At 43.4% G+C, this 21096-nt stretch overlaps 2 protein-coding genes across 2 annotated transcripts in view; both read right to left on the bottom strand.

Moving 5' to 3' along the window:
* Positions 1 to 2840, bottom strand: part of LOC137878851 (utrophin-like) — a 66419-nt gene extending 63579 nt beyond the window's left edge. Inside the window, exon 1 of the mRNA XM_068719291.1 lies at positions 2705 to 2840. Within this exon, the coding sequence (XP_068575392.1) occupies positions 2705 to 2786 (82 nt within the window). The 5' untranslated portion in view covers positions 2787 to 2840. The remainder of the gene's footprint in view (positions 1 to 2704) is intronic.
* An 8962-nt stretch (positions 2841 to 11802) lies between these two features.
* The window catches only part of LOC137879066 (transmembrane protein 47-like), a 13217-nt gene continuing 3923 nt past the window's right edge, over positions 11803 to 21096 (bottom strand). Inside the window, exons 2-3 of the mRNA XM_068719639.1 lie at positions 14357 to 14497; positions 11803 to 12286 (exon numbers count right to left, since the gene is read on the bottom strand). Coding sequence (XP_068575740.1) covers positions 12108 to 12286; positions 14357 to 14497 — 320 coding nt within the window. The 3' untranslated portion in view covers positions 11803 to 12107. The remainder of the gene's footprint in view (positions 12287 to 14356; positions 14498 to 21096) is intronic.

Here is a 21096-nt window from a genome sequence, read left to right as displayed (position 1 = left end):
CAACTTGGGTGGTCAAAATATGACACAGGGAGGGAGATGAGCGGAGAGGGGGGGGGGGGCACATAAATAAGAGCAAGAAAATGTAAGTGTCACTGAGATAGAAGGCAGAGAGAGAGATGAAGAAGCTGATGTTAGGGAGCAACAAAGAGGGCGTGGAAAAAGCAATGGAGAAGGAACGTGGGAGGCTGGAATGGGGGAGCGAGAGAGAAATGAGAGAACCTCCCAAACTAAGCTATCTGACACCGCTCAACAGCCGTCCATCAGGCCAGCTGACCGCTATTTCCAGCATGAGATGATCCGCCAGCTGTACCGTGGGGGAGCGGGCGAGAGACACACGGAGACAAGAGAAAGTGAGCGAGAGAGAGAGAGAGAGAGAGGAGGGACTCTGTTCAGTCACTTAAGGGAAAATGTAATTTACACGGACACACAAGAGGAACTTCACCTCCTGAGGAAGCAGAAGTGGGAGGTTACCTGTCCCAGTCCTCATTGGCGTAAAAAGAAAAGTTGTCCATCTGTCCGTCTCCGTCTGTCTGTTTGACTCATGTGTCTCACCGCCCAGTGGACCATTCCAGGTCATCCGGTATTTACATGCGCTATAACAGGAAATGAAACCTCTGCGGCCTCTTAAGATTCAGTGTCATGGCCACACATCACACAAACAACACTTTCACCCAGAACGCTTTTAGCCCTGGGCTGGGCTATAGGTGACAAGTTAGCACGGAGACAATTTAGTCCCGATTTAGCTCTACAAATGACTGTACTGTTGACTGTACAAGGAACAGCGTTTGGCATTTAGCGGGATGTATTGCTAGAAATGGAATATAACAGCAATAAGTATGTTTTTGTTGTGTGTATAATCAGCAATGTCTAAAAGTAGCCCGCACTTTGCGCCTTTAACATTCCCCAAATACACAAAAATGATATACATTGAAAAATAATAGATTTCAAATCATGACAATACTATGTGCTATAACACATATACAGACTGGGCACAGTTCTTTGTAAGGTCATATATGAATACACTTCATTTAAAACTTTGAAAGGACTGGAACCCTGCTGTGACACGCTCACCTCCCTTCAGTCACACTTTCAATCGCACCAAATGTATTCATTACATGTGAAATACTTTGGAAGAATGAAATGATTCAAACTTCCATTTACGTCCCCACAGTGTTGTCATGTCATGTGGTCAGGAGGGAATACTGTTGGAGCTTTGCTAAAGCAACACGCTGTTAATTCCAGCTTGTTTTAGGCTGCATTGTTGTGCATGTGACACTGATACAGGAGCATTTTGATGCTAAGCTTCTGGTTTCTCCTACCAATCAATCTGTTCTTATTGAACTGTTCCTCTATGGGACTTTTATCTCTGTCTGCCCTTTAAATTGTTTGTTTTATGTGAAGCGGACTTTCCAAAACCCGAATGGAGTCCCGCAAGGATCAATTCTTGGTCCTTGGCTGTTTAATTTGTATATGCTCCCACTTGGGTCCTTCATTCAGCAACACAGTGTTTCATATCCCTCCTATGATGATGACACACAGTTAAAATTATCTGTTTCTGCCAACTACCGTAACCCTCTGAATGATCTCATCCAATGCTCTGCTGTTATTATTTCGCTAGCTTTTTGTTGTGTTCAGTGTGTGGTCAATGAGTAAAACTTTTATTTTAGAATCACAATCATTATTATTATTTTTGCTTTTTATTGTATTACCTTCTAACGTATATGTTTTTATTGAGTATGTTTTTGTCATGTCTGATCTTTGCCTTTTTGTTGATATTTTGAAGCATATTGAGTCTACGCCGGTCGTATGAAATGTGCTGTAAAAGTAAAACTTAAGGACAGGTGAAGAAGGTGTTTGTCAGGATAATCTTTCTAAATTTTGTTTTTTTCACCAATGAGAAAAGCGTTTGTTGTTGTAATACTCGTTCCCGCCACAAGGGTCTGAAGAGCAGCACTACTCCTTGTTCTAAATAAGACAAAATTATTCATGTTGTCTTCAGGTTAAGTTTTAATTTATAAAACTTGCCAACACACAAATGATGTGAGTATATGGAGAAATTAAAACTAAACTGGAAGAAAACATGAATGCTATCTAGAACATGGTGTGATGTCACACTTCAGCCTCTTGTGGCTAAAATGAGTATAACCACAACAAGCACTTCAAAATAACCCTAATAAAAAAATAAAAATAAAAAGTTTTTTTCACCTGTTCCACAGATGAAAAGAAAGGGAGAAAGATCATCCTGCAAAACTCTTTTTAAGAAAAACTATTTAGATCAGAACTAGAAAATGAATCACCAGCATTTGTATTTTCTCCTCACTCTCCTCTCAGGGCTTCTGCAGATGAAAGATCATACCGATATATAAAGCAGTCCTCTCAGACCCTTCAAGCTGTTGTGGCAGAAGATTCATAACTTTTGAGCAAAATGGAATATCAAGTCATTCATATTTTAGTGTTTTCAACTGCTTCTTGCTGTGATGCCAGTCTAATAGAAACGTTTGTGATTATGTTTAAAGGGGTTGTCAGTGAGCCTTTAATATTACATGCAAAAGATTCTGGTCTCTCAGACTGACATACAGCTACGCACACACCTGGCCCCTCTCTTCTCTGACACACACACACACACACACACACACACACACACACACACACACACACACACACACACACACACACTCTCACGTGGAAAGCTTTGCTCTCCTACCAGATCGACACTTGATGATCTCTCCAAACTCGTCCTCCACCGGCTCGTCGCAGTAGTCCTCGGGGCGCACACCCTCCGCCATTGATAGCAGGCCACCGGGTGTAACAAAGTTTTATAATGGGAGGGGAGCGGGGGAGGGGGGGGGTTGAAAGATCGGACAAGTTGAATCGACCAGAAGGGGGAAAGGACACCCAAAGTACAAATCCAGAACAAACAGCCAAAAGGTGGAGCGCAAAAGGGGGACAGGAGAACTGAGCTCCGGGTGAAGACGGGGAGGACGAAGACAGGGGGGTGACCGGCCGGTCTGTCTCGGAGGGGAGAGAGGGATCGGAGCAGGTGTGCATGAGGGGGGGAGCATTCCCACCTCTAAATAGAAGGATGCCAGGAGGTGGTCTCTGCGGGCCCCGAGTCCCGGTTGGCGGACGCCATGCGTAAAACCCGACACCAAGCGGACGCATCGGTGTTTATTTCCGCATTGGGACGATGAGTTAAGCGCTACATATCGAGGTGAGTCAACCAGTTTGACCTCCGGTGGGTGGTGGTCACGTGACAGGCCACAACCAAAGTGTCGTTTTTCCTCCAGGCATCACAATTCCTCCCACAACCCGCACAGAGTTTTGAGCAACACGGAAAGTTGAAAGACATTTTGATACACTTACTATTATTAGATCTGCTGATTAACTGATATAGCCACTTTGGATTTCCTGGCTGTTCAGAAAGAAGGGCTTGGTTACTGTAATGGCTCCATTACGCACGACGCGCTGCGCATTTATGAGCCTGCTATTATTAGATATGATGTTGTGATGGATACAGGCGCGGCTCTGGGAACACAGACTCCCAGCTACGCTGCAAGTGTTCCAAAAACAGAAACCTCGGCACTGACCGGCATCCCAAGCAGCCGACGGTCTGGAGCTGCTGTCTGGAGGCCAGGGGCGGGGGGGGGGGGGGGGACTTATGTAGTCCAGCTGCTGTGTTGTTAAAGTAACACTGGTAGTTTTGTTGACATTGGCTTTACTTTCTCATTCTTTTGGAAATTAAACCTTTTTTCCTAATCTGTTTTAAACCTGTTGCACCTGGAACCACGCCCGACGGTGACGTCACGGAGTACGTATCTCACTGCAACAGGGTGAGAGGTTAAACCACAGGAGGTCAGGGGAAAGAAACTCATATTCAGGGGCGTTTAATACTCTTGCAGCGCAGGTTTTAAATATCCAAAGTAGGAATTTGGCGCCAGACGGGAGAATAATAGAGCTTCTACCCTGTCACTTTAAGAACATGTTACTTTGAACAGTTGCACAGATAACCACTACTAGCCTGCTAACCCGCTACAAAATGCAACATAAGCAAAACCCAAATAATTAATCAAGTTTTATCATTTAAGACACTTCATAATCAAATACCGTCTTAAACAAAAAAATGTCTATTAAATCAAAAGAAACACAATTACTGAGTCCAGATATGAAATATCAAATGAAATGAGTGGGTGGTGAGTTTGGCTCTGGGTGGTCATGGCAGAGTGTGGGCAGCAGGGGGCAGTCTGAGCTCAGGATGGGGAATACAGTAGGAACCTCTACTGTAAACTGGGCCAGTGAGTCTGGATGTTTTCCACGGCTAAGTTAACAAGAAAGGAGCTGTAGTTGATTTAAAAAATAAATAAATATATATATATATATATATAAATGGAGCAAGAGGATGGAAACGATCCAGTGTGGTGTAGTTGTCAAATCACCCACTGATTGTGTGTTTGATGCTGAAGGACACAGAGTGTGGCAGACGTTAGGTGTACTCACTGTGCTGATGAGAGCTAATCCAGGCGGACAAGGCGTGCTGCTCCTCAACAGACCTCCGACCCTCCTGGAGGTTTTTTTTGGCAGCAGCAGTGTTGGCAGAGAAACCGTGTCACTGCTGGATTTTCCCGTTCATCTGCTGTGCCATCAAATGAGCTCTTACTCCGCTCAGTCATTTTGCTGTGTCTGCTTTTTTATAAGAATTATAATAATGTACGCTGTCATATTTACAATTCACAGAAAAGTGTATTGTCTTACCAACAGAAAAAAATACAATAATGATAATAATAATAATAATAGATAAATAATAATACTGAATAAAATAAGTAAAATAATAATAATAATTAATACATAAATACATACAATAAAATACATTATTTTAAAGAGGGATCAATGAACCAATTGGTGTATCTGTAAAAGGTGTTTTTCTTGTGAATTTGTGAATAAGCAATGACAGCACTTTTCAGAGGTAATTTGTGACTTTTAAGCGAATCAGCAGTCAAAAAAACACAATTATTTGTTGCACCTCATTGACAGGTGACAAGAGCAATATGTTACGCTCCATTATACTGTGCGACACAGACTCCTTGGAAAAAAAGGCTCCAGAGGAACCGTCGCATTAACGCCGACTGTTATGTAACTTTGCGAGATCCTTTTCTCTTGCAGAGACCTTGGCGTTCCCTGCAGTGAAGTGTGCCCGTCACAGCAGCAATCAGACTCCACTTCACTTCACTCAGCACCTCTTGAGCTCTTCTTGTCACTCACAGGCCTTCTCAGCCACAAACAAAAACAGGCTAAATGTTGAAACTCTGTTAATATGCAGTTCCTCTGAGCCTCAGCTCTTACCTTGTGAAGTGGTGTACGGGTGTAAACCATCAATCTGTACAAACAGAAAACTGCAGATGGATGCAGAATCTGCAGGCAACGGGAGAAGATTTGGTATCTAAAGCGTTCTGGTTTCCTTTGGAGTCTGTGTAGTATCAACCAATCACGTTGCAGCGGGCTTTGTTTGCATGCAGGCAAATGGAGAGCAAAAGCTGTTACAAATCATTTGTATACTCACATCATCTCGTTACGCCCACTTCTTCTGCAATGCTTTAATGGCACCCAACTGGAGACTTAGCACCAGCGACTATTTTGATGCGCTCCACACCTTATGCTCACTTAACAGTACGTGCTTCAATTCAAATTTACTTTTGCCAATTTTCTAAAGATTCTGTTCAAATTTGCCAATATACGTTTGGATTGAAACCTGCCTACTGAGTGGTTGCAGGTGCGCACCCATCTGTCACATCTAGTGTTAAGTTGCTCTTCCAATATCTGTGATGAATGGTATTTAAGGGTAGTGGTAGCAGCGTTAGCATACAGCATATGAGCAGATTGTGTAGTGGATTGTGTCGTGATTTTTCTGTTGTTAAAGGAGAAACAACCTCTGTTCTGAAATCAGAATGAGTTTTGTAGAAACAATGTAACTAAGAGTTAAAGTAAAGTTTTTTTTAAATATTTTACTCTATCAATTTGATTTCCATTGTTGTAAAATGCAAACATTTTGTCTGTTTGGAGTCGACAACTAGCTCAAATGCAGGTCGACGGCAGACCGTAAGCTGGGAAAGTGTGGTTTGCGTTTCAGCCGATGGCAAACAAGATCGTGTCATCAGCATAACGGACATTGCAACTAAAAGCATACATACAGCATTTACACTATAAAATGTATCAATGACATTTCCAGAATAATAAGGTCAGAAAGAACACACCATGTTTTAAAATAAAGATACCAACCAGAATATCGTGACCTAGATATATTATAGTTAGTCCCCCGGGTGGACTTGATTAATTCTACCTTGGTGGTGGCTCTCCTTTTTCAGGATGCTCTATTTGACAACTACCAGGAAACTACAGCGCATTACTGTAGTGTATATTGTGCTTAATTTAGACAACGAGGTCTCTGGCTGTGTAAGATAACACTGGAAGTGAAATAAGCATGACAGTGATCATTTCAGAGCTGGACAAAAGAGTATGTGACAACGAAATGAGACGGAGACGTTCTGTTCAGTGCTTTAATGTGCCAACGTACAAAGAGATAAATGCTGATTACTGACATCTCTACAATGGCATCTAAAACATGCCAAGACACATACACACACACACACACACACACACACACACACACACACACACACACACACACACACACACACTCTTTCTCTCTTTGTCACACACACATTCATACACACTTTCTAAATCCCTATGCACATCATTAGACAGTGTTTCTCTCCAGTCTACTGGGAGATGATGCATAAAACAGAGCTGTCTATGTTTGCAAGCCTCTACTTTTCATCAGTAAATCAATAACCAAACAAATGCTAATAACTAGGAGTCAGAGCTGGGCTAAAACATACAAGGAACCAGCGCGGGTCAGACTCCCTGGCTCCACAAATAACAGGTATATAACGTATTAAAGGGTGTGTTAACGCAATAGAAATGACACTGAAAGGCCTCAACACGAAAAAATCTTATTTACCCAGAACCACATTTAAGTGCTTCATTAAAAATCAAAGCATGTAGGTCATTTCTGAAACTGGGCGCAAACATATTTGCATTGTCGTTTAGAAATCCCATAATTACAACTGACACGACATTGATTCCGGCACCTAATTAAGAAACCAAAACACGCTGCAACTTTAACTGCATCTGCTCGTTCCTGAAGGCACCAGCTAGGAGAAGTTGTCTCTTTGAATCTTGGATAAAAGACATCATAATAACAGCAGCTACCGTTGTAAATCTTTGATGTGTAAGAGGATTTATCTGCTTTTTAGAGTGTTTATGTGTCTGGCAGGTGAATTCAGAATTACCACGCCCTAAATCAACAGTGTTTTCAGTATTTCAAATATCAGTTCCAGAGTTGCTGCTGACAAAAAAAACAAAAACACATACAAACTCATTAACAATACTTTAGGAAGCAAAAGAAGTCAGACGAGCGGCTGGCGGTACCACGGTTTTGCACTCATCTTACCGTAGTTTCACAAGCGTGTCGGAGAACTACGGTGGCCTTCAGGGAACATAACAACATCCGCTAAGAGGACCTGCTTACTATGAAGGGCTCATTCTAAGCTAACGAAAGCACAGGTGATTATACAATAATGAAATCATAGTTTGGGACTATTATATTCCACTTCTGCTAATAGATCCCTCAAAATGCTACACACTGTACCTTTAATACATCTGGTGCTATTGGAAAAGGTTCCTGTAAGTTTGAACCCAGGTCTGTTACAGCATTAGTGCCTAAGGCTCCTCTACACCACCAAAGCACAGAGACGTTTCTAGGTAGCGAAAACACCCTCACTAAGCTGTGACCACACAGTATAAAATGCAGTAGCGACCATATCGTACATCACACCGGTGATGTACGATATGGCGCTTCGTCGTTGTGTCAGGACTTTTGTTTCACTCTGGCCATGGAGCGACAACAGCACCGAGTCAGGTGACACAAAGTGCTTCATCCACGACCTGACTGAAAATCCGGTGACCCAACAAAGCTAAACACTGATTAACCGGGAGCTCCGCCACTGAACCGGTGACATCTTTCAAACTGATAAATTACTGAAGAGCGGGGTCACATGCTGAGAGTCAGCCGCTGACCCATGAAGCTGGTATGGCTAATGGAATAATGGGTGTAACAGTGAGCACTGTTTCTGTTTTCACTCAGTGCTAAATAGAAAGATGGGAGACATCCAGTCACTAAAAGAAATCCACATAAAAGAAGTTCAGAACCCTCAGAAAACCTTACTTTCATAGAACATCCACCAGTTCAATACTACTTAGTAGGATATATACTGTGAATTTACAGCATGAGGTTTATGTCAGTCTGAAAAGGCTTGTAAAGTGAGATTAAGTGACTTTAATCTCTACCACATCTTGCCCTTGATTTATTCTTTAGTGACACTTTACATTACAGCCTACAAGTTACAGTGGAAATATTTTGTACATGCATGGTACCAATGACAACATACTAGAAGGGCAATCGGAGAGCGGAAAACAAGGCGTTTATCTGCCCTGTTATTCAGATCCGTTCCAAAACGTATTGGTTTCTTCCTTGGCCCATGGTACACTTATCCATCAATTTGTGATAATTGAGCCGGTAGCTTTTCCGTAATGACAAACACACCAACAAACAAATGACCCGGAAACATGTTTAGGGGTTACGTTGAAGCAGGTCTAGGTTATTCTCTAACATTAGTTTTATACGTCAGATAAATCCTAAATTGGTTTAAATAACTATTTTATTACTGTACTCTAGTAATGAACCATTTCAACACACAACTCCTTTATATGTAAGTACATAGGTACACTCATTTTCTTGAGCTTAGCCTAATATTTTGTGCCCCGGAAAAAACGATTTACGTCAGGTGGTTAGCTTAGCTTAGCATAAAGGCCCGGGAAAAACCTTTGACTGCACGGATTAAACAATCAAACATAATTAGTGGGCTAGCTTCTTCCCCTGTTTCCAGTCTTCATGCTAAGCTAACATAAGCTAAGCTAACCAGCTGGTGGCTTCACATTGAGGGTACAGACATCAGAGTGGTACCAACCTGCTCAACTAACTCTCTTCAGAAAATATTATGTTTGTTTCAATGCTAACATAACTCATTTCAATATCAGTATTGTTACTCATTTTGACCCATCTTTCCTGCTTTGTTACCCAGCAACAATATTGCTGTACCCTGGAATTGTTAAATAGGTACTCAGTAATTTAAAAAATACTTGCAATGTAATGTATGACATAGTTCCACTAAAACACAAATACATAGTTATCCTGTTATAGGTACCCATTGTATTGTATGCACACCCTGTATATATATTACATAATTGTACTGTAATTTGCTGGCTGTAATCTAATGCGTAACCAAATGTTCTTCTAGTTGCATCAGATCTCAGTCGTTAATAAACTTGAATGAGCTCATTTTAGAAGCAATGCTGTCGTCGTGACAGGCAGAGCTCATTAACGACACAGGAAGCCATTGTGTCTGTTTATTCAAAATAAATGGACTTCTGTCAGAGTCGCGGGGCGGCTGCACAGTTCTGCATTTCGTTAAGGTGGCGAGGGAGCCAGCCTGGATCCTATTTTTGGGAGGGACGGCTGCTTGACAGCTCCACGGTAAACATGGGACAATAGTAGCGCACCGACAAGACGCCGCCTGTACCTCCGAAATGTCACCTGGAGAATTCTTATTTTACATTTGACTTTTGAAATTGCAGAGTGGCTCTTGAAGGGAGAATGGAGATCACAGGGTTAGGAAAGTAACTCAGCACACGGGGCTGAGATAGAAAACAGGTTTTTTGCTCGATGAAAGCCAAACATTGCGTCATCCCCTGCTTTATCGCCCCATAAAATCTGTATAGAAGTTATTTTATTTGCTTCTCCTTCCATTTTTACACCCATACATTGCATTGCACCCATGTCTACCACCCAGACAACTCATGATTAGTGCCAAACCCAGAGGGCAGGGATGAACACTGTTTAAATGTAAATCAGCCTGTTGTTCTTTTCTGGAAGGTGCGTATGCCTTGATGTAAGAAACAATCCCACTTTTTGTCTTTATGCATATCTATAAATCCCAGCAACCATATAATAAGACAATAATACTGATATTGACAACTTGGGTGATATTTTAATCTGCCAACAGATGCTTTTCAGGCTTGTTTCCCACCAAAAGGGCATTCACTGCAGACAAAGAGCCAGCAGTCTGGTGTTAATGAAAGGAGGCCCTGAACTCACCGGTAGATCTGCTGATATATCCTACAACCTCTTCTGCATGTTTTGGGGGTTATAAATGACAATAACTATATCTTAATTTCAAATTTAAACTAAGATTCTCCTAAATAGACAAGAACTGAATGTCAATCAAAGATCATGTTTGGCATATTGATGCTCAAGATTCTTGTTTTCTACAGTATCAATCATAACGTAGCTTCATAAATGAAAGATGTGATTTTAAGTGAGAGTAAACCAACACGTTCTAAACTCCCAATATGGCCGCTCGCTCAGCGGCCCTACGCTTTGAACTTTGGACGTTGTTTCAGATTCCCCTTCATTACACGCAGTTTCTTTTCAAAATAAAGTTCCACCGTAGGTTTATCCGTTGTTGCAACAAAACCACCTGGTTAGGTTTATGGTTGAAATGAGTATGTTTGTTGGGTAAAATAAGTATGCACTTTACGTAACTAGCAATAAGTAGGCTACGTAACTTGCTTAACAGCTCACAAACACACACCCCTCTGAAACCTAAACCCTTGAGTAGAGTGGACTGCAGTAAGTAGCAAACAGGGAGCGAAGTCCAGCCTCTTGACTGAAAGCTTAAAGGCCTCACTTCCCTTTCAGCTCCACCTGAGCCGGCTACTTGTGCAACTTTTAAGAAATGAAACAAAGGTGTCTACATGACTCTAATGAAGTCAGAGCCCTCCACAGGTGTTTCTGTGATTCCACATCCTTCAGCCGAGTCCAGAATCATTACTGCGCTCCGACTGCAGATGCTGACTTCCTTCAACTATTGATGTGCATGTAAACATGCCCACCGGAGGCCGTATCTGTCTGTGGGTGCGTATAGCAGACACTGCTATTGACAAACAGGGGAGGAAGGATGCTCCGAGAGCCGCCGTGTGCAGGAGCTCAGCTCATTGGGAATCGAAATGCTGCGGACCCTTCAGAGGCAGCCGAGCGCGGCCCCGCCTCGCACCTCTCACGACCGCGGCTAATCAATCACGACAGCTGCATGTGCACACCCCGTGGGTTGCCACGGTAACAGACAAAGTGGGTCGATAACGGAATATTGAGCGGAGTGTCTCTATTTAATCCCCCCCCCCCCCCCTCACCTGACGCCTTCCCCCCATGAGGAATCTAACTGTCTTATGAAAAGTTATGAAGCGCAAAGCGTGGTGTCTGATCCTCTTCCACGTCCTTGTGAAGAGCTCCAGAGGTCTCTGAAAAAAAAACCCAACAACACTAACTAAGCACTGATAGTGATGCACGGATGGAGAGTCTGGGGGGGGGGTTGGATGTTGGATTTTTTGACGCCCAGCTGGAGGATTTGATGTTGACGGGTGACGATGCACGTGTGGCAAAAGCCTACCAGTCTCATGTTCCTGTCTCCCAAGTAACAATAAGTTGGGTTGCTACAAGTAACTTGCAGTTTAGTCCGGAGGGGGGGGGGGGGGGGGGGGCAAGAACGGAGGTGGGATCGTCAGCATTAACCTCCATCCTTTTGTTACTGAAGGCTTGTCAGTCCTCCCAAGTCCAAGGAATGAAGTGCAACTCCTTCCCACCCAACCCTCGACCCCCTCCCCAGGACCAAGCTGGTGATGTCAGGGCTATGAATTCAAATACGAAGCCTTAGCGCTCTGTTGAATGAGGCGGGAAAAAGAAATCCCCCCCAAAGCAGCATCAACCCCTAGAATTTCACCCGGGGAGGAAGCTCGTGGCGATACATTTATTTGCTCAAATACGGTGTGTAGTATTCCTTACAGTTCTTGGGAATTGATCCGTTGAAGAAAAAAAAAAAATGTAAAAAAGAATCTGGAATACCTCCCTCAGCATGTAGGGTCCTAACTGTCAGTCAGAGCTAGTAATACTCCTCGTAGTTCTTGGGGTTGAGGCAGTAGAGGATCCCTCCGCCGAAGGAGAAGATGGTCCCGCCCCAGGCCAGGCCGTAGCCCCAGTTGAACTCGTGGTAGATCCTCAGGTTGATGCTCTCGATGAACTTGATGGGGTAGAGGACCAAGCTGCAGGCCTGCAGGACAACTGGAGGAGACGTACAGACGGTAAGTCCAAGGCAAGGCATCGCGTCTTAAAGGGGACATAGCGTGCTCATTTTTCAGGTTCATACTTTTATCGGGGTTTCTGCTGGAACATGTTTTAATGTACAAAAGAACATTATTTTTCTCATACTGTCTGCCTGGATATACATACAGACAGTCTGAACCTTTCCATTTCAATATGTATGTACTGTGCAATTTAGCAATTCTAAAAAAACGGTTGTAGGATTAAACAAGTATGTGAACAAAGATGTTTGTCCTCAGTTAGTGAATCAAAGGGATATTGAACTGAACAAACTCTCTCATGTAAAGCAAGTCTGCTGCAAATTTGAATGCGACTGGGTTCATGAATCACATACACTTTTTTATCTTTTACATTTCTTAGCAGTCACGTACAAAACACTTTAGAAACACACTTCAAAAATTAGCATCGACTGGCTTCGAGAAGAGAGTCGCGAGCCCGGAGGGAACGTCATTTAGCTCCGTTTAGTTCGTCGGACACATTTTGGAGGAGCAAAATAAATCAAACTTGATCGGGCAAGAGGCGAGGGGAGAGGACGATGGTGGAGGAGAGGAGGACAGAGGGTGAACGGGGGAAGAGACGGGGGAGAGAAAGAGAGGTGGACTTAAGGAAACGGGACAAGTTAAGAGAGGGATGAAGGGGGGGGGGGGAGTGGCAGAGAGATAGCTGTTTAAAAAGGGAGGGGGGAGATGGATGGCAGTGGAACAAAGGAGAGCACATCAATGGTTATTTCTTCAAAGAGAATTCATCTTGTGGGAACATAAATGAGCTCTGGCACTTTCCTGCGTGTCAAAAAAACAACAACACGGGATGCATAATCTCTAAAAAAAAACACGCAAATATTAACGCAGACGGTGTGAAAAACAGCTTTATAAAGAGGTATTAGCTGTCTAGTAGTGTGTTGGTGATCTATCGTTCACTGAGGAGTCTCTTTATAGTCCATCCGGAGAGGCTTTTGTGTCCCGTCACGGCAAAAACAACTGCTTTTTGACAGCTCTGGTTTTTTTGATTGCTTGTATGTTGCAATCTTTTACATACATTAGTGTTTTTGTGCAGGTGAGACGCCACTGCAGTAATAGCAGGGACTTTGAGCATCCAGGGATCTGGAAGCAAAAGTCCTATTCATTCCCTGCAAAGACAACGCAAGGGGACATGGCACTAGAGCCCTGCCAAGGGTCAGAGGGACACGGGACTCATCAGCACACGAGATGACTTTTGGTTCTTTGATAATAATAGTCATTTTGAATCTGCTATACAGCTCCGATTCATGCCTGTGACTGGATTCTACTGGAAGCTGAGGTTAAGCATCTTCAGCCATCTGCCATGCATATGCATGATTAATCAATAAGCAAACAGAAGTCATTTAAACTTAGTCTATTGCTTTGTTACATTATCCAAGAGACTCCGGTGTTTCTAAGCCAAAGACAGTGAGGTCATCGACTCCATCCGCGACCCAGCTAAAGTATTTATTTGGGGGATAAGAAGACCATGAGTCCATGAGAAATCACATGTAATATGTAAATCTCGACACGGTCCCTTCAAATGAGATTTCCTCTTTAGTGCTGTATCTCACTGCTGTGGTTCGCACAGCATGATTCAGAAGGCAAAATGAAACCTTTCACGCCTAAAAAAAAAATAAATTCTCCAATTATTCCGGGAGGTTGGAAATGGAGGGAATGTGGAAACTTGACGGTTGTCCAACTTGAGATTTGGGGCTGACTGGGGAAATTAAAGGGACAGGCGTGACCCTGCAGGGCCCGACTCATAAAAAAAAGATTCTCTCTAAATGAGTTTGAGGGAGAGAGAGGAGTTGTGTGTGAGAGAATGTGTGTGTGTGTGTGTGTGTGTGTGTGTGTGCCTATTTAATGAGTAAGGATTATCATTTAAATGCATGTCACTTTCCAATGTGATTACCCAGCAACCTTCCAGTTACCTTGTCTAAATTGGCTAATTAAGTGTGTGTGTCATTAGGTGTGTGTGTTTTAGCTCATAATGAACGTGTGGCCCTCGACCCAGGTCTGTGTGTGCGCTGACCTGCGGCGAAGAGCATGAAGGCGACAGGTGCGTAGAATCGCCGCCTCGTGCCGATGCACACGGCAACCAGAGCGACCAGGAATGACATCAGCACCAGGGCTCCGCCCCCTAGCAACAGGGCCAGCGTTGCAACCTGCCAGTCTGGAAAGGAAGGCGGTAGGGGGGGAGGAAAGGAGGAGAGGAAATGAAGAGAGAAAGTGAAAAAGAAGAAGGGAGAAAAGTGAGGCAACGTGCATGCAACATGTCGCATAATAAACAATCACATTTAGAGAACGGTCATGAATAAATGCAACATTGCGAACGCATACCGGAGCCAAAAAATGAAATGCACAAGACCTCGAGGGTGGCCTGGAGAAACGTAGTATTGTATTTGACATTTTATATCATTGCCTTTACCACCATCAAGTAGGTTGATTAAAGGGAGAACGAGGGAGGAGGTGAGGACGGAAGGAGAGAAGGTTTAATAAAGGAAGAGGTGAAGAAATGAATAGGATGGAGACTTGAGGAGGAAACACAACAAGAAAAGAAGAAAGAAGAGAGAAAGGGATGGGAAGTGGAAGAAAGGGGGACAGAAGGAAAGCAGGAAAGACACAATCAGGAAAGAACGGTGGTGAAATTAAGGATGTATGAACACACTGAAGAGTAAAAGAAAAAGAAGGAAGTGAGGGGTAAATGGGGGGAGTAAAGGAAGGAAAGTTTGGAAAGTGAAAGGAGAGAGAGGGTGTGGTGAATCAAAGGATATCGAAGGAAAGAAGTGAGGCAAGATGACAGGGGGAGAAAGATGAAGGAAGGATGGATTGACAGAAAGGACGGACAAAGTTAAGAGAAAGAGAGGAAGGGAATGGGATGAAAAGACGAGGGAATAAAAGCAATGCAAAGAAAAGCAAAAAGGAACAAAGAAAGGGGATAATGGAAAGAAAGGAAAGAGGGAATGGGGAGGAAGAGTGATGCAATTAAGGAAACATTTAGAGAGAGTAAAGGAGCAAGGAGGAATGAAAGGGTATATGAAGAAGGAAGCAAGGGGGAAGCAAAGAATCCTGGGAGGACAAAAAAAACATAAAAGAGGAGATACTTGTAAGAGGAGAGGCACCAACGTCATGTTACAAGGACAAAGAGGAGGCGGCGTGAAAACAAATGCCAAAAGGAGGGGAAGAGGAGGTGGTGGTGGTGAAGTTAAAGGGAGTGGGGGGGGGGGGGGGTTAGGAGGACGTGATGGGGCCGGGGACAGAGTGAAAGTAATGAAGAGCGCGAGAGAGAGAGAGAGAGAGCACTTAGTCTACCTGAGCTGACAAAAAGCCTCAGCTAAAGAGCTTTACTGGCATGTTATCAAAAATCTGTCCACATTTATATATATAGGGAGCACTGTGGCTTGATGCACACTGAAATAGAACACACACACACACACACACACACACACACACACACACACACACACACTGATATACGCTCACATAAAGCCACACCTAAAATTGGTACTGTTATCATGTCACACTCAGGCGGAGTTGTCTACTGACCAGCAGTATAGAAGTCTATGAGAAGATGACTCGACTTCTCTCTTGATTTATTCCCTCAGTAAATGGTTTAAATCTCTAGTTTCTAGTCTTCTTCCATACAGCATGATGTTCATTTGGTAAATCATGGTCCATGTAGAGTCAAACGGACCATAAAGCGGGGGATGCTTTAGGGCGGGCTTACTGTGATTGGCAGGTCACTGATAGATAATTCAATAGCAACATTGTGTGTCTCCTCTTTCTTATGTGATAATTCCTAGATTTCTTTCAATGAGCTCTATCTTTCTCTTCTCTACAATGATTGCGAGCTGGTTTGTTTTTTTTCATGCCACACATGTAACAATCTTCATGCTTATCTCGATAATAGAAATTCACTATGATCGACTCATTGTGAGTATTTTTATCGTGATCCGCCATGAAGTCTTATATCACTGAGAAACTTCGTATTGCTGGTGTTACTTGGCGTTTACGGGCTTCTCACACACACACACACACACACACACACACACACACACACACACACACACACACACACACACACTCACACACACACACACACACACACACACACACACCTCATCATCTAATCCATTTGGGCTCAGAGAGAGAAAAGAGATTTGACCATTTCTCTAACCTGTCCGCCTTCCCACTGTGATCAGATGGGATGCTGACAAATTGGGCTGGCACGCGTAAGCTGCTATAAAACCTATTTCTGTATTACACAGCTGAACTTGGAAGCAAAATATATAAAGAAATAAAAGAATCTGTGCTCCTTGAGGACATACAGTAGCTCCTAAAAGGCAAACTTCAAACTGAAAGCTCTGGATAAAACATCAATGAACCGTCTGACGCAGAAATGTAGCTGTCAGTAGATGTAGAGCTAATGCACAGCAGTTGGCATCAACGCTATACTGCAGGGCTGTTAAAGTGAATGTATTTACTGTTTTACAGCCAGGCTATTTAGGCTGTGTATATACGGATGCCTAAATTTACTGCTCTAGCCTGGTTAAAAAAGATGGATGGTGGAGGTGAGAGATAAAAGAAAATGAGAGATTTAGAGGCAGAGGGAGGGAAAGAGACGGAGATAGAGGTGAAAGATGAGATGCAGAGGTGGATGGTGGGAGGCAGAGAGGGAAGGAGGAAATTAAAGATGAAAGGGGGGGGGGGGGAGCAGTGGGAAGTAAAGAAGATACGAGAGCAGAAAGGGGAGAGGAGAGATAAAAAGCATCTTATATTTTGACAATTCTCAGTCTTGAATGATGCTGCTGATCTGGACAAACATCGTTTCAGTTTTATTAAAATGTCTGCTTGCAACAAGATATTCCTCTAGTTTCCATTTTCCAGGCTTTGACTCTGCATCTGTTTGCTTCATGTTTTAGGTAAAGCCCTTCAGGCTAAAATTCTGGTTTCCCCTTGAAGTCGGCTCAACAAAAAGCAACTACAATCCTGTGGCCCCCTGAGAGTTGCCCCGAAAAACGTTGCCCTGTATAAGCAATGCAACAAGGGCAGGTGTATGGAGGTGGAGGGTTTAAATAAAAGGGGCTCAGGAGGCTCAGGTGGTTCGTCGTCCATTCATATTTAACTTTCACATTCCCCCTTAAGCGCCGAGCTGCTTCCCTCTGTGGAAGCGGCCAATCAAATGGCAGCGAAAGGCATCAAATAACCAATCAAAAGTAATGTCAGCAGCCATGGTTCAGTAAGAATCCCATCTCTCTGTCTATCTCACACACACATGTGTTTTATCATTGGAAAATATTATACTATACAAATGTGTATGTTTGTGGGGGGGGGGCAAACTTGCAGTGTCTTTTCAAAATAAACCTCCATGTTCACAGGAAACATACATTTAGTCATACATTGTCTTTTCAAAATAAACTTCCAATGTTTGTCTCAAGGGCATAGGTTTGCATATAGACGGTTGTCCCGACAAACATCTGAGCTAACACACACACACACACACACACACACACACACACACACACACACACACACACACACACACAGAGGAGCAGAAGTGCTTGTAGACCAGCGTGGATAAATTCTCTTCTGGTGTGGACAGCATGATTACGAGGTCCAGACCTCGGTAATTATTTCCTGGAGAACTGTCTCTTTGCATCTGAAGGAGGTGGAATCGCTTGAAACTGACAGCGATCAATAAGACAGCTGTCCGTGGTGTGAGGTGACTGGAGGAGGCAGCGTTCACACAGAAACGCGGTATTAAAACAAAAGTCAGTGCAGTATTTGAATGAATGGGTGGTGAATGAATTCAAATGCATAGTAGAGTTGCAGAGTTTACTGTAAAGACACAAAAGAGGAGTGACGAGTAAATCATGAATGAGTGTTGACTGAGCTGAGATAAGGACATGTTTTGGAAGGAAAGTCTCAGTCGACTAACATTCATACTATTGATTTAATAGACCGATGTTCTCCGCAAAGAATCACACAAAAGCAGCACTTTAAATCTTGTGTTTACCAGAGATGTGCTCAAAAACAGACTAAATAAATCTTAGTCAGCTAGGACTTAAAACAACTGATTAGTCAACAAATCAATGAAGAGGGGACAGAGACAACGTTGATCGACAGGACAATACAGAATGTATTCACGCACACAGGAATGGCTGGTTTGAATTTTTTGAAATTGCATCACGGACACATACCGGCAACCGTAGAATTCTCCGTACGCGGCATATCAATGCTCTCTCTCTGACTCTCACACACATCGTCACACCGGTTGGTTACACGACTCGCTAATTAGCGCTTGCACCAGTTTCTCGCACACAGACACGCACACACTGTGCTGCTCTGTGAACCGTGCTCACTCGCCCAGAGAGAAATACCTCTTGCTGTAATATGACTGTTCGCCATGTGACAGGATTACTGCACTGCAGTGTCACATTTTATTTTCCTTTACTGTCAAGCCTCTCCAAGCTGCCATGCTGATTAGCTGCTGGAGTCCTGGATCCAGAACAGATCCCACCAGCCCTGAACAGCAGCTGCAGATGTAAAATCTATAGACTGTAAACAAGTGTGCAAAGTCACAGAGACGTCACCCGTTGGTTTGCGGACTGTCGTTTTAAAGCTTCGATTTTGGCCATCGCCATCTTGGTTTTTGTCTGTCGCCATCTTGGTTTTTGTCTGTCGCCATCTTGGTTTTTGTCTGTCGCCATCTTGGTTTTTGTCCATCCGTTCCTGACTTTTTGGCCGTCGCCATTTGGTTTTGTTGACGAACGCTTCCGTCAGAGAAAGCGACCAAACCTTAAGCTTAAAATTGTGATATTTCATCAAAAACACGTTAGTCTACATTTTGCCTCAAATAAACGGTTTACTTTAACCAGATCCTGTCAAAAACATGAATGTCTGTGCTCCTCGGCAGAACTAGGAAGCTGCTGAACATTGAGGAGAGGACAGGAGAGGCAGTAAGTAGAGGTTGTAAAAATGTGAATAGCTCAATATAAATAGCTTGTGGAGGCTCCGTTTTGTTTCTCCAACATTGGTGACACTTGTGGACAATGTTGGATGTATAGATTCCATTATCAAAGAAATTCAACTTGCGTTTCTTTTCTTATTTTATGATTTATGACATTGTAACTTTGTTATTCTGTACAGGACTTTTATATTGTAGCGAAAATAGCGGTGAGGTTGCAGATTGCAACCAACCCCCAACCAATTTCACCCGTGCGTTTAACCCACCCTAAGCATTTAGGGGCAGTGGGCGGCTGTGAAGCGCTCGGCTTTTCATTCCTGCCAATAAATCTTCGTAAATGTTACGCACTGGTCCTTTAATCAAAAAACAATTTAAAGACCAAAATAAAAAATAGTATAACTGCAAGTTAACACCAGAGGAATATATTGTAATTAAAATATTTAAGATACATTTTGTTCTTATATTATGTAATTTGTTTATTTTAAGACTTTTACAGGCATTTTGTGTGCTGCCACATGCTGCTGCTGTGATACTGTAAACGCTTTGAAGAAAGCTTGATTTGCATCCACCAAAAAGGATTATGTGTGTTTGGGCACATGCACCTCCCATTCCCCATCATGCCCCTGGTGTGTGTGTATTTGTGTGTGTGTGTGTGTGTGTGTGTGTGTGTGTGTGTGTGTGTGTGTGTGTGTGTGTGTGTTTTGGGGATGGCAAGTGGGAGCTGTATGTTCTTGCCTATTCCCCTGTCTGTCTGTCCGCCACAGAACTGAATGCCACATCATTTCCCATTCCCTGTTCAGCCGCTACAAATAGAACGGGCGTCTCCGGGGTGCTCGGCTCACCGAGAGGAGAGACAGAGTCAGAGGAGAGGAGGGGAAGGGGAAAGGAGGAGGTAGGAGAGGAGGAGAGGGAGGGAAAGAAAAAAGGGGGGGGGGGACTTGACCCTGGAGAAAATGGAGATGGAGATGGAGAGGGCTGAGGAGAAGCAGGGATAGTGAAATTACAAAGAGAAAATGATAACAGTAGTAAATGTAACAATGAAGCCCTCTGGGAGGAGAGAGGGACAGGGAGGGTGGGAAGGGAGGGAATGGAGGGAGAGAGGGAATGAGGAACAAACAAAAAGGAGATGGGAGGAAGAAATGGGAGGAGGGTTGAGTATTGAGGGCAAGACAATTCATTTTTTGAGAGTACAGATGAGAGCCGGGGGAGCAAAAGCAACGGACGGATCGATAGACCGATGGAGAAAGATGAGAGGGGCAGAGGAGCGAGGAGGCAGCATTTATGGAGGCTTTTTAGGTCCTCAGTGGTGACTGATCTCAAATCAGTGACAACAAAGACTGGTGAACGTGGGTCAAAAGAATGACACCTCTTTGTTTGAATCGGTTTCAAATCACGCCTGTCGACAAACTTGAGCACATCTTTTGGGATTAATTCCTAAATGTGTAAATAAAGCACCAGAAAAATGGACTGATAAGCTGAAAAAGCTCACCACATTTTCGTCATTTGAAGCGCTACAAATAGAAAAGGAGAACATATGCCTGAAATACAGCCCGACACCTGTCAAGGTCAAGTCAATGACAAAGATATTTGGTAGCAGTAGCACATCGTTTGCTCCCAGTAATTGATTGTGCTTCTGATTCATTTGAGGCCGTGAAACAGATATCTTTTTGTTTACTAGATTGAGCGTGAAATCTGAGTTGTAGGAAAACAAAGAGGGAGAGGGAAGGAAAAGAAAAGGGGTTTGGTGGAGGAGGAGCAGAGGAGAAAAGGAGGAAGATGAAAGAACATGGGAGAAGATGAGGAGG

This window comes from Cebidichthys violaceus, unplaced genomic scaffold (genome assembly GCF_023349555.1).
Source record: "Cebidichthys violaceus isolate CVI_PGR_0920_01 unplaced genomic scaffold, fCebVio1.0.p SCAF_24, whole genome shotgun sequence".
NCBI lineage: Eukaryota > Metazoa > Chordata > Actinopteri > Perciformes > Stichaeidae > Cebidichthys > Cebidichthys violaceus.
The sequence above is the reverse complement of the archived record's forward strand: the minus strand, read 5'-3'. Positions and strand labels throughout refer to the sequence as shown.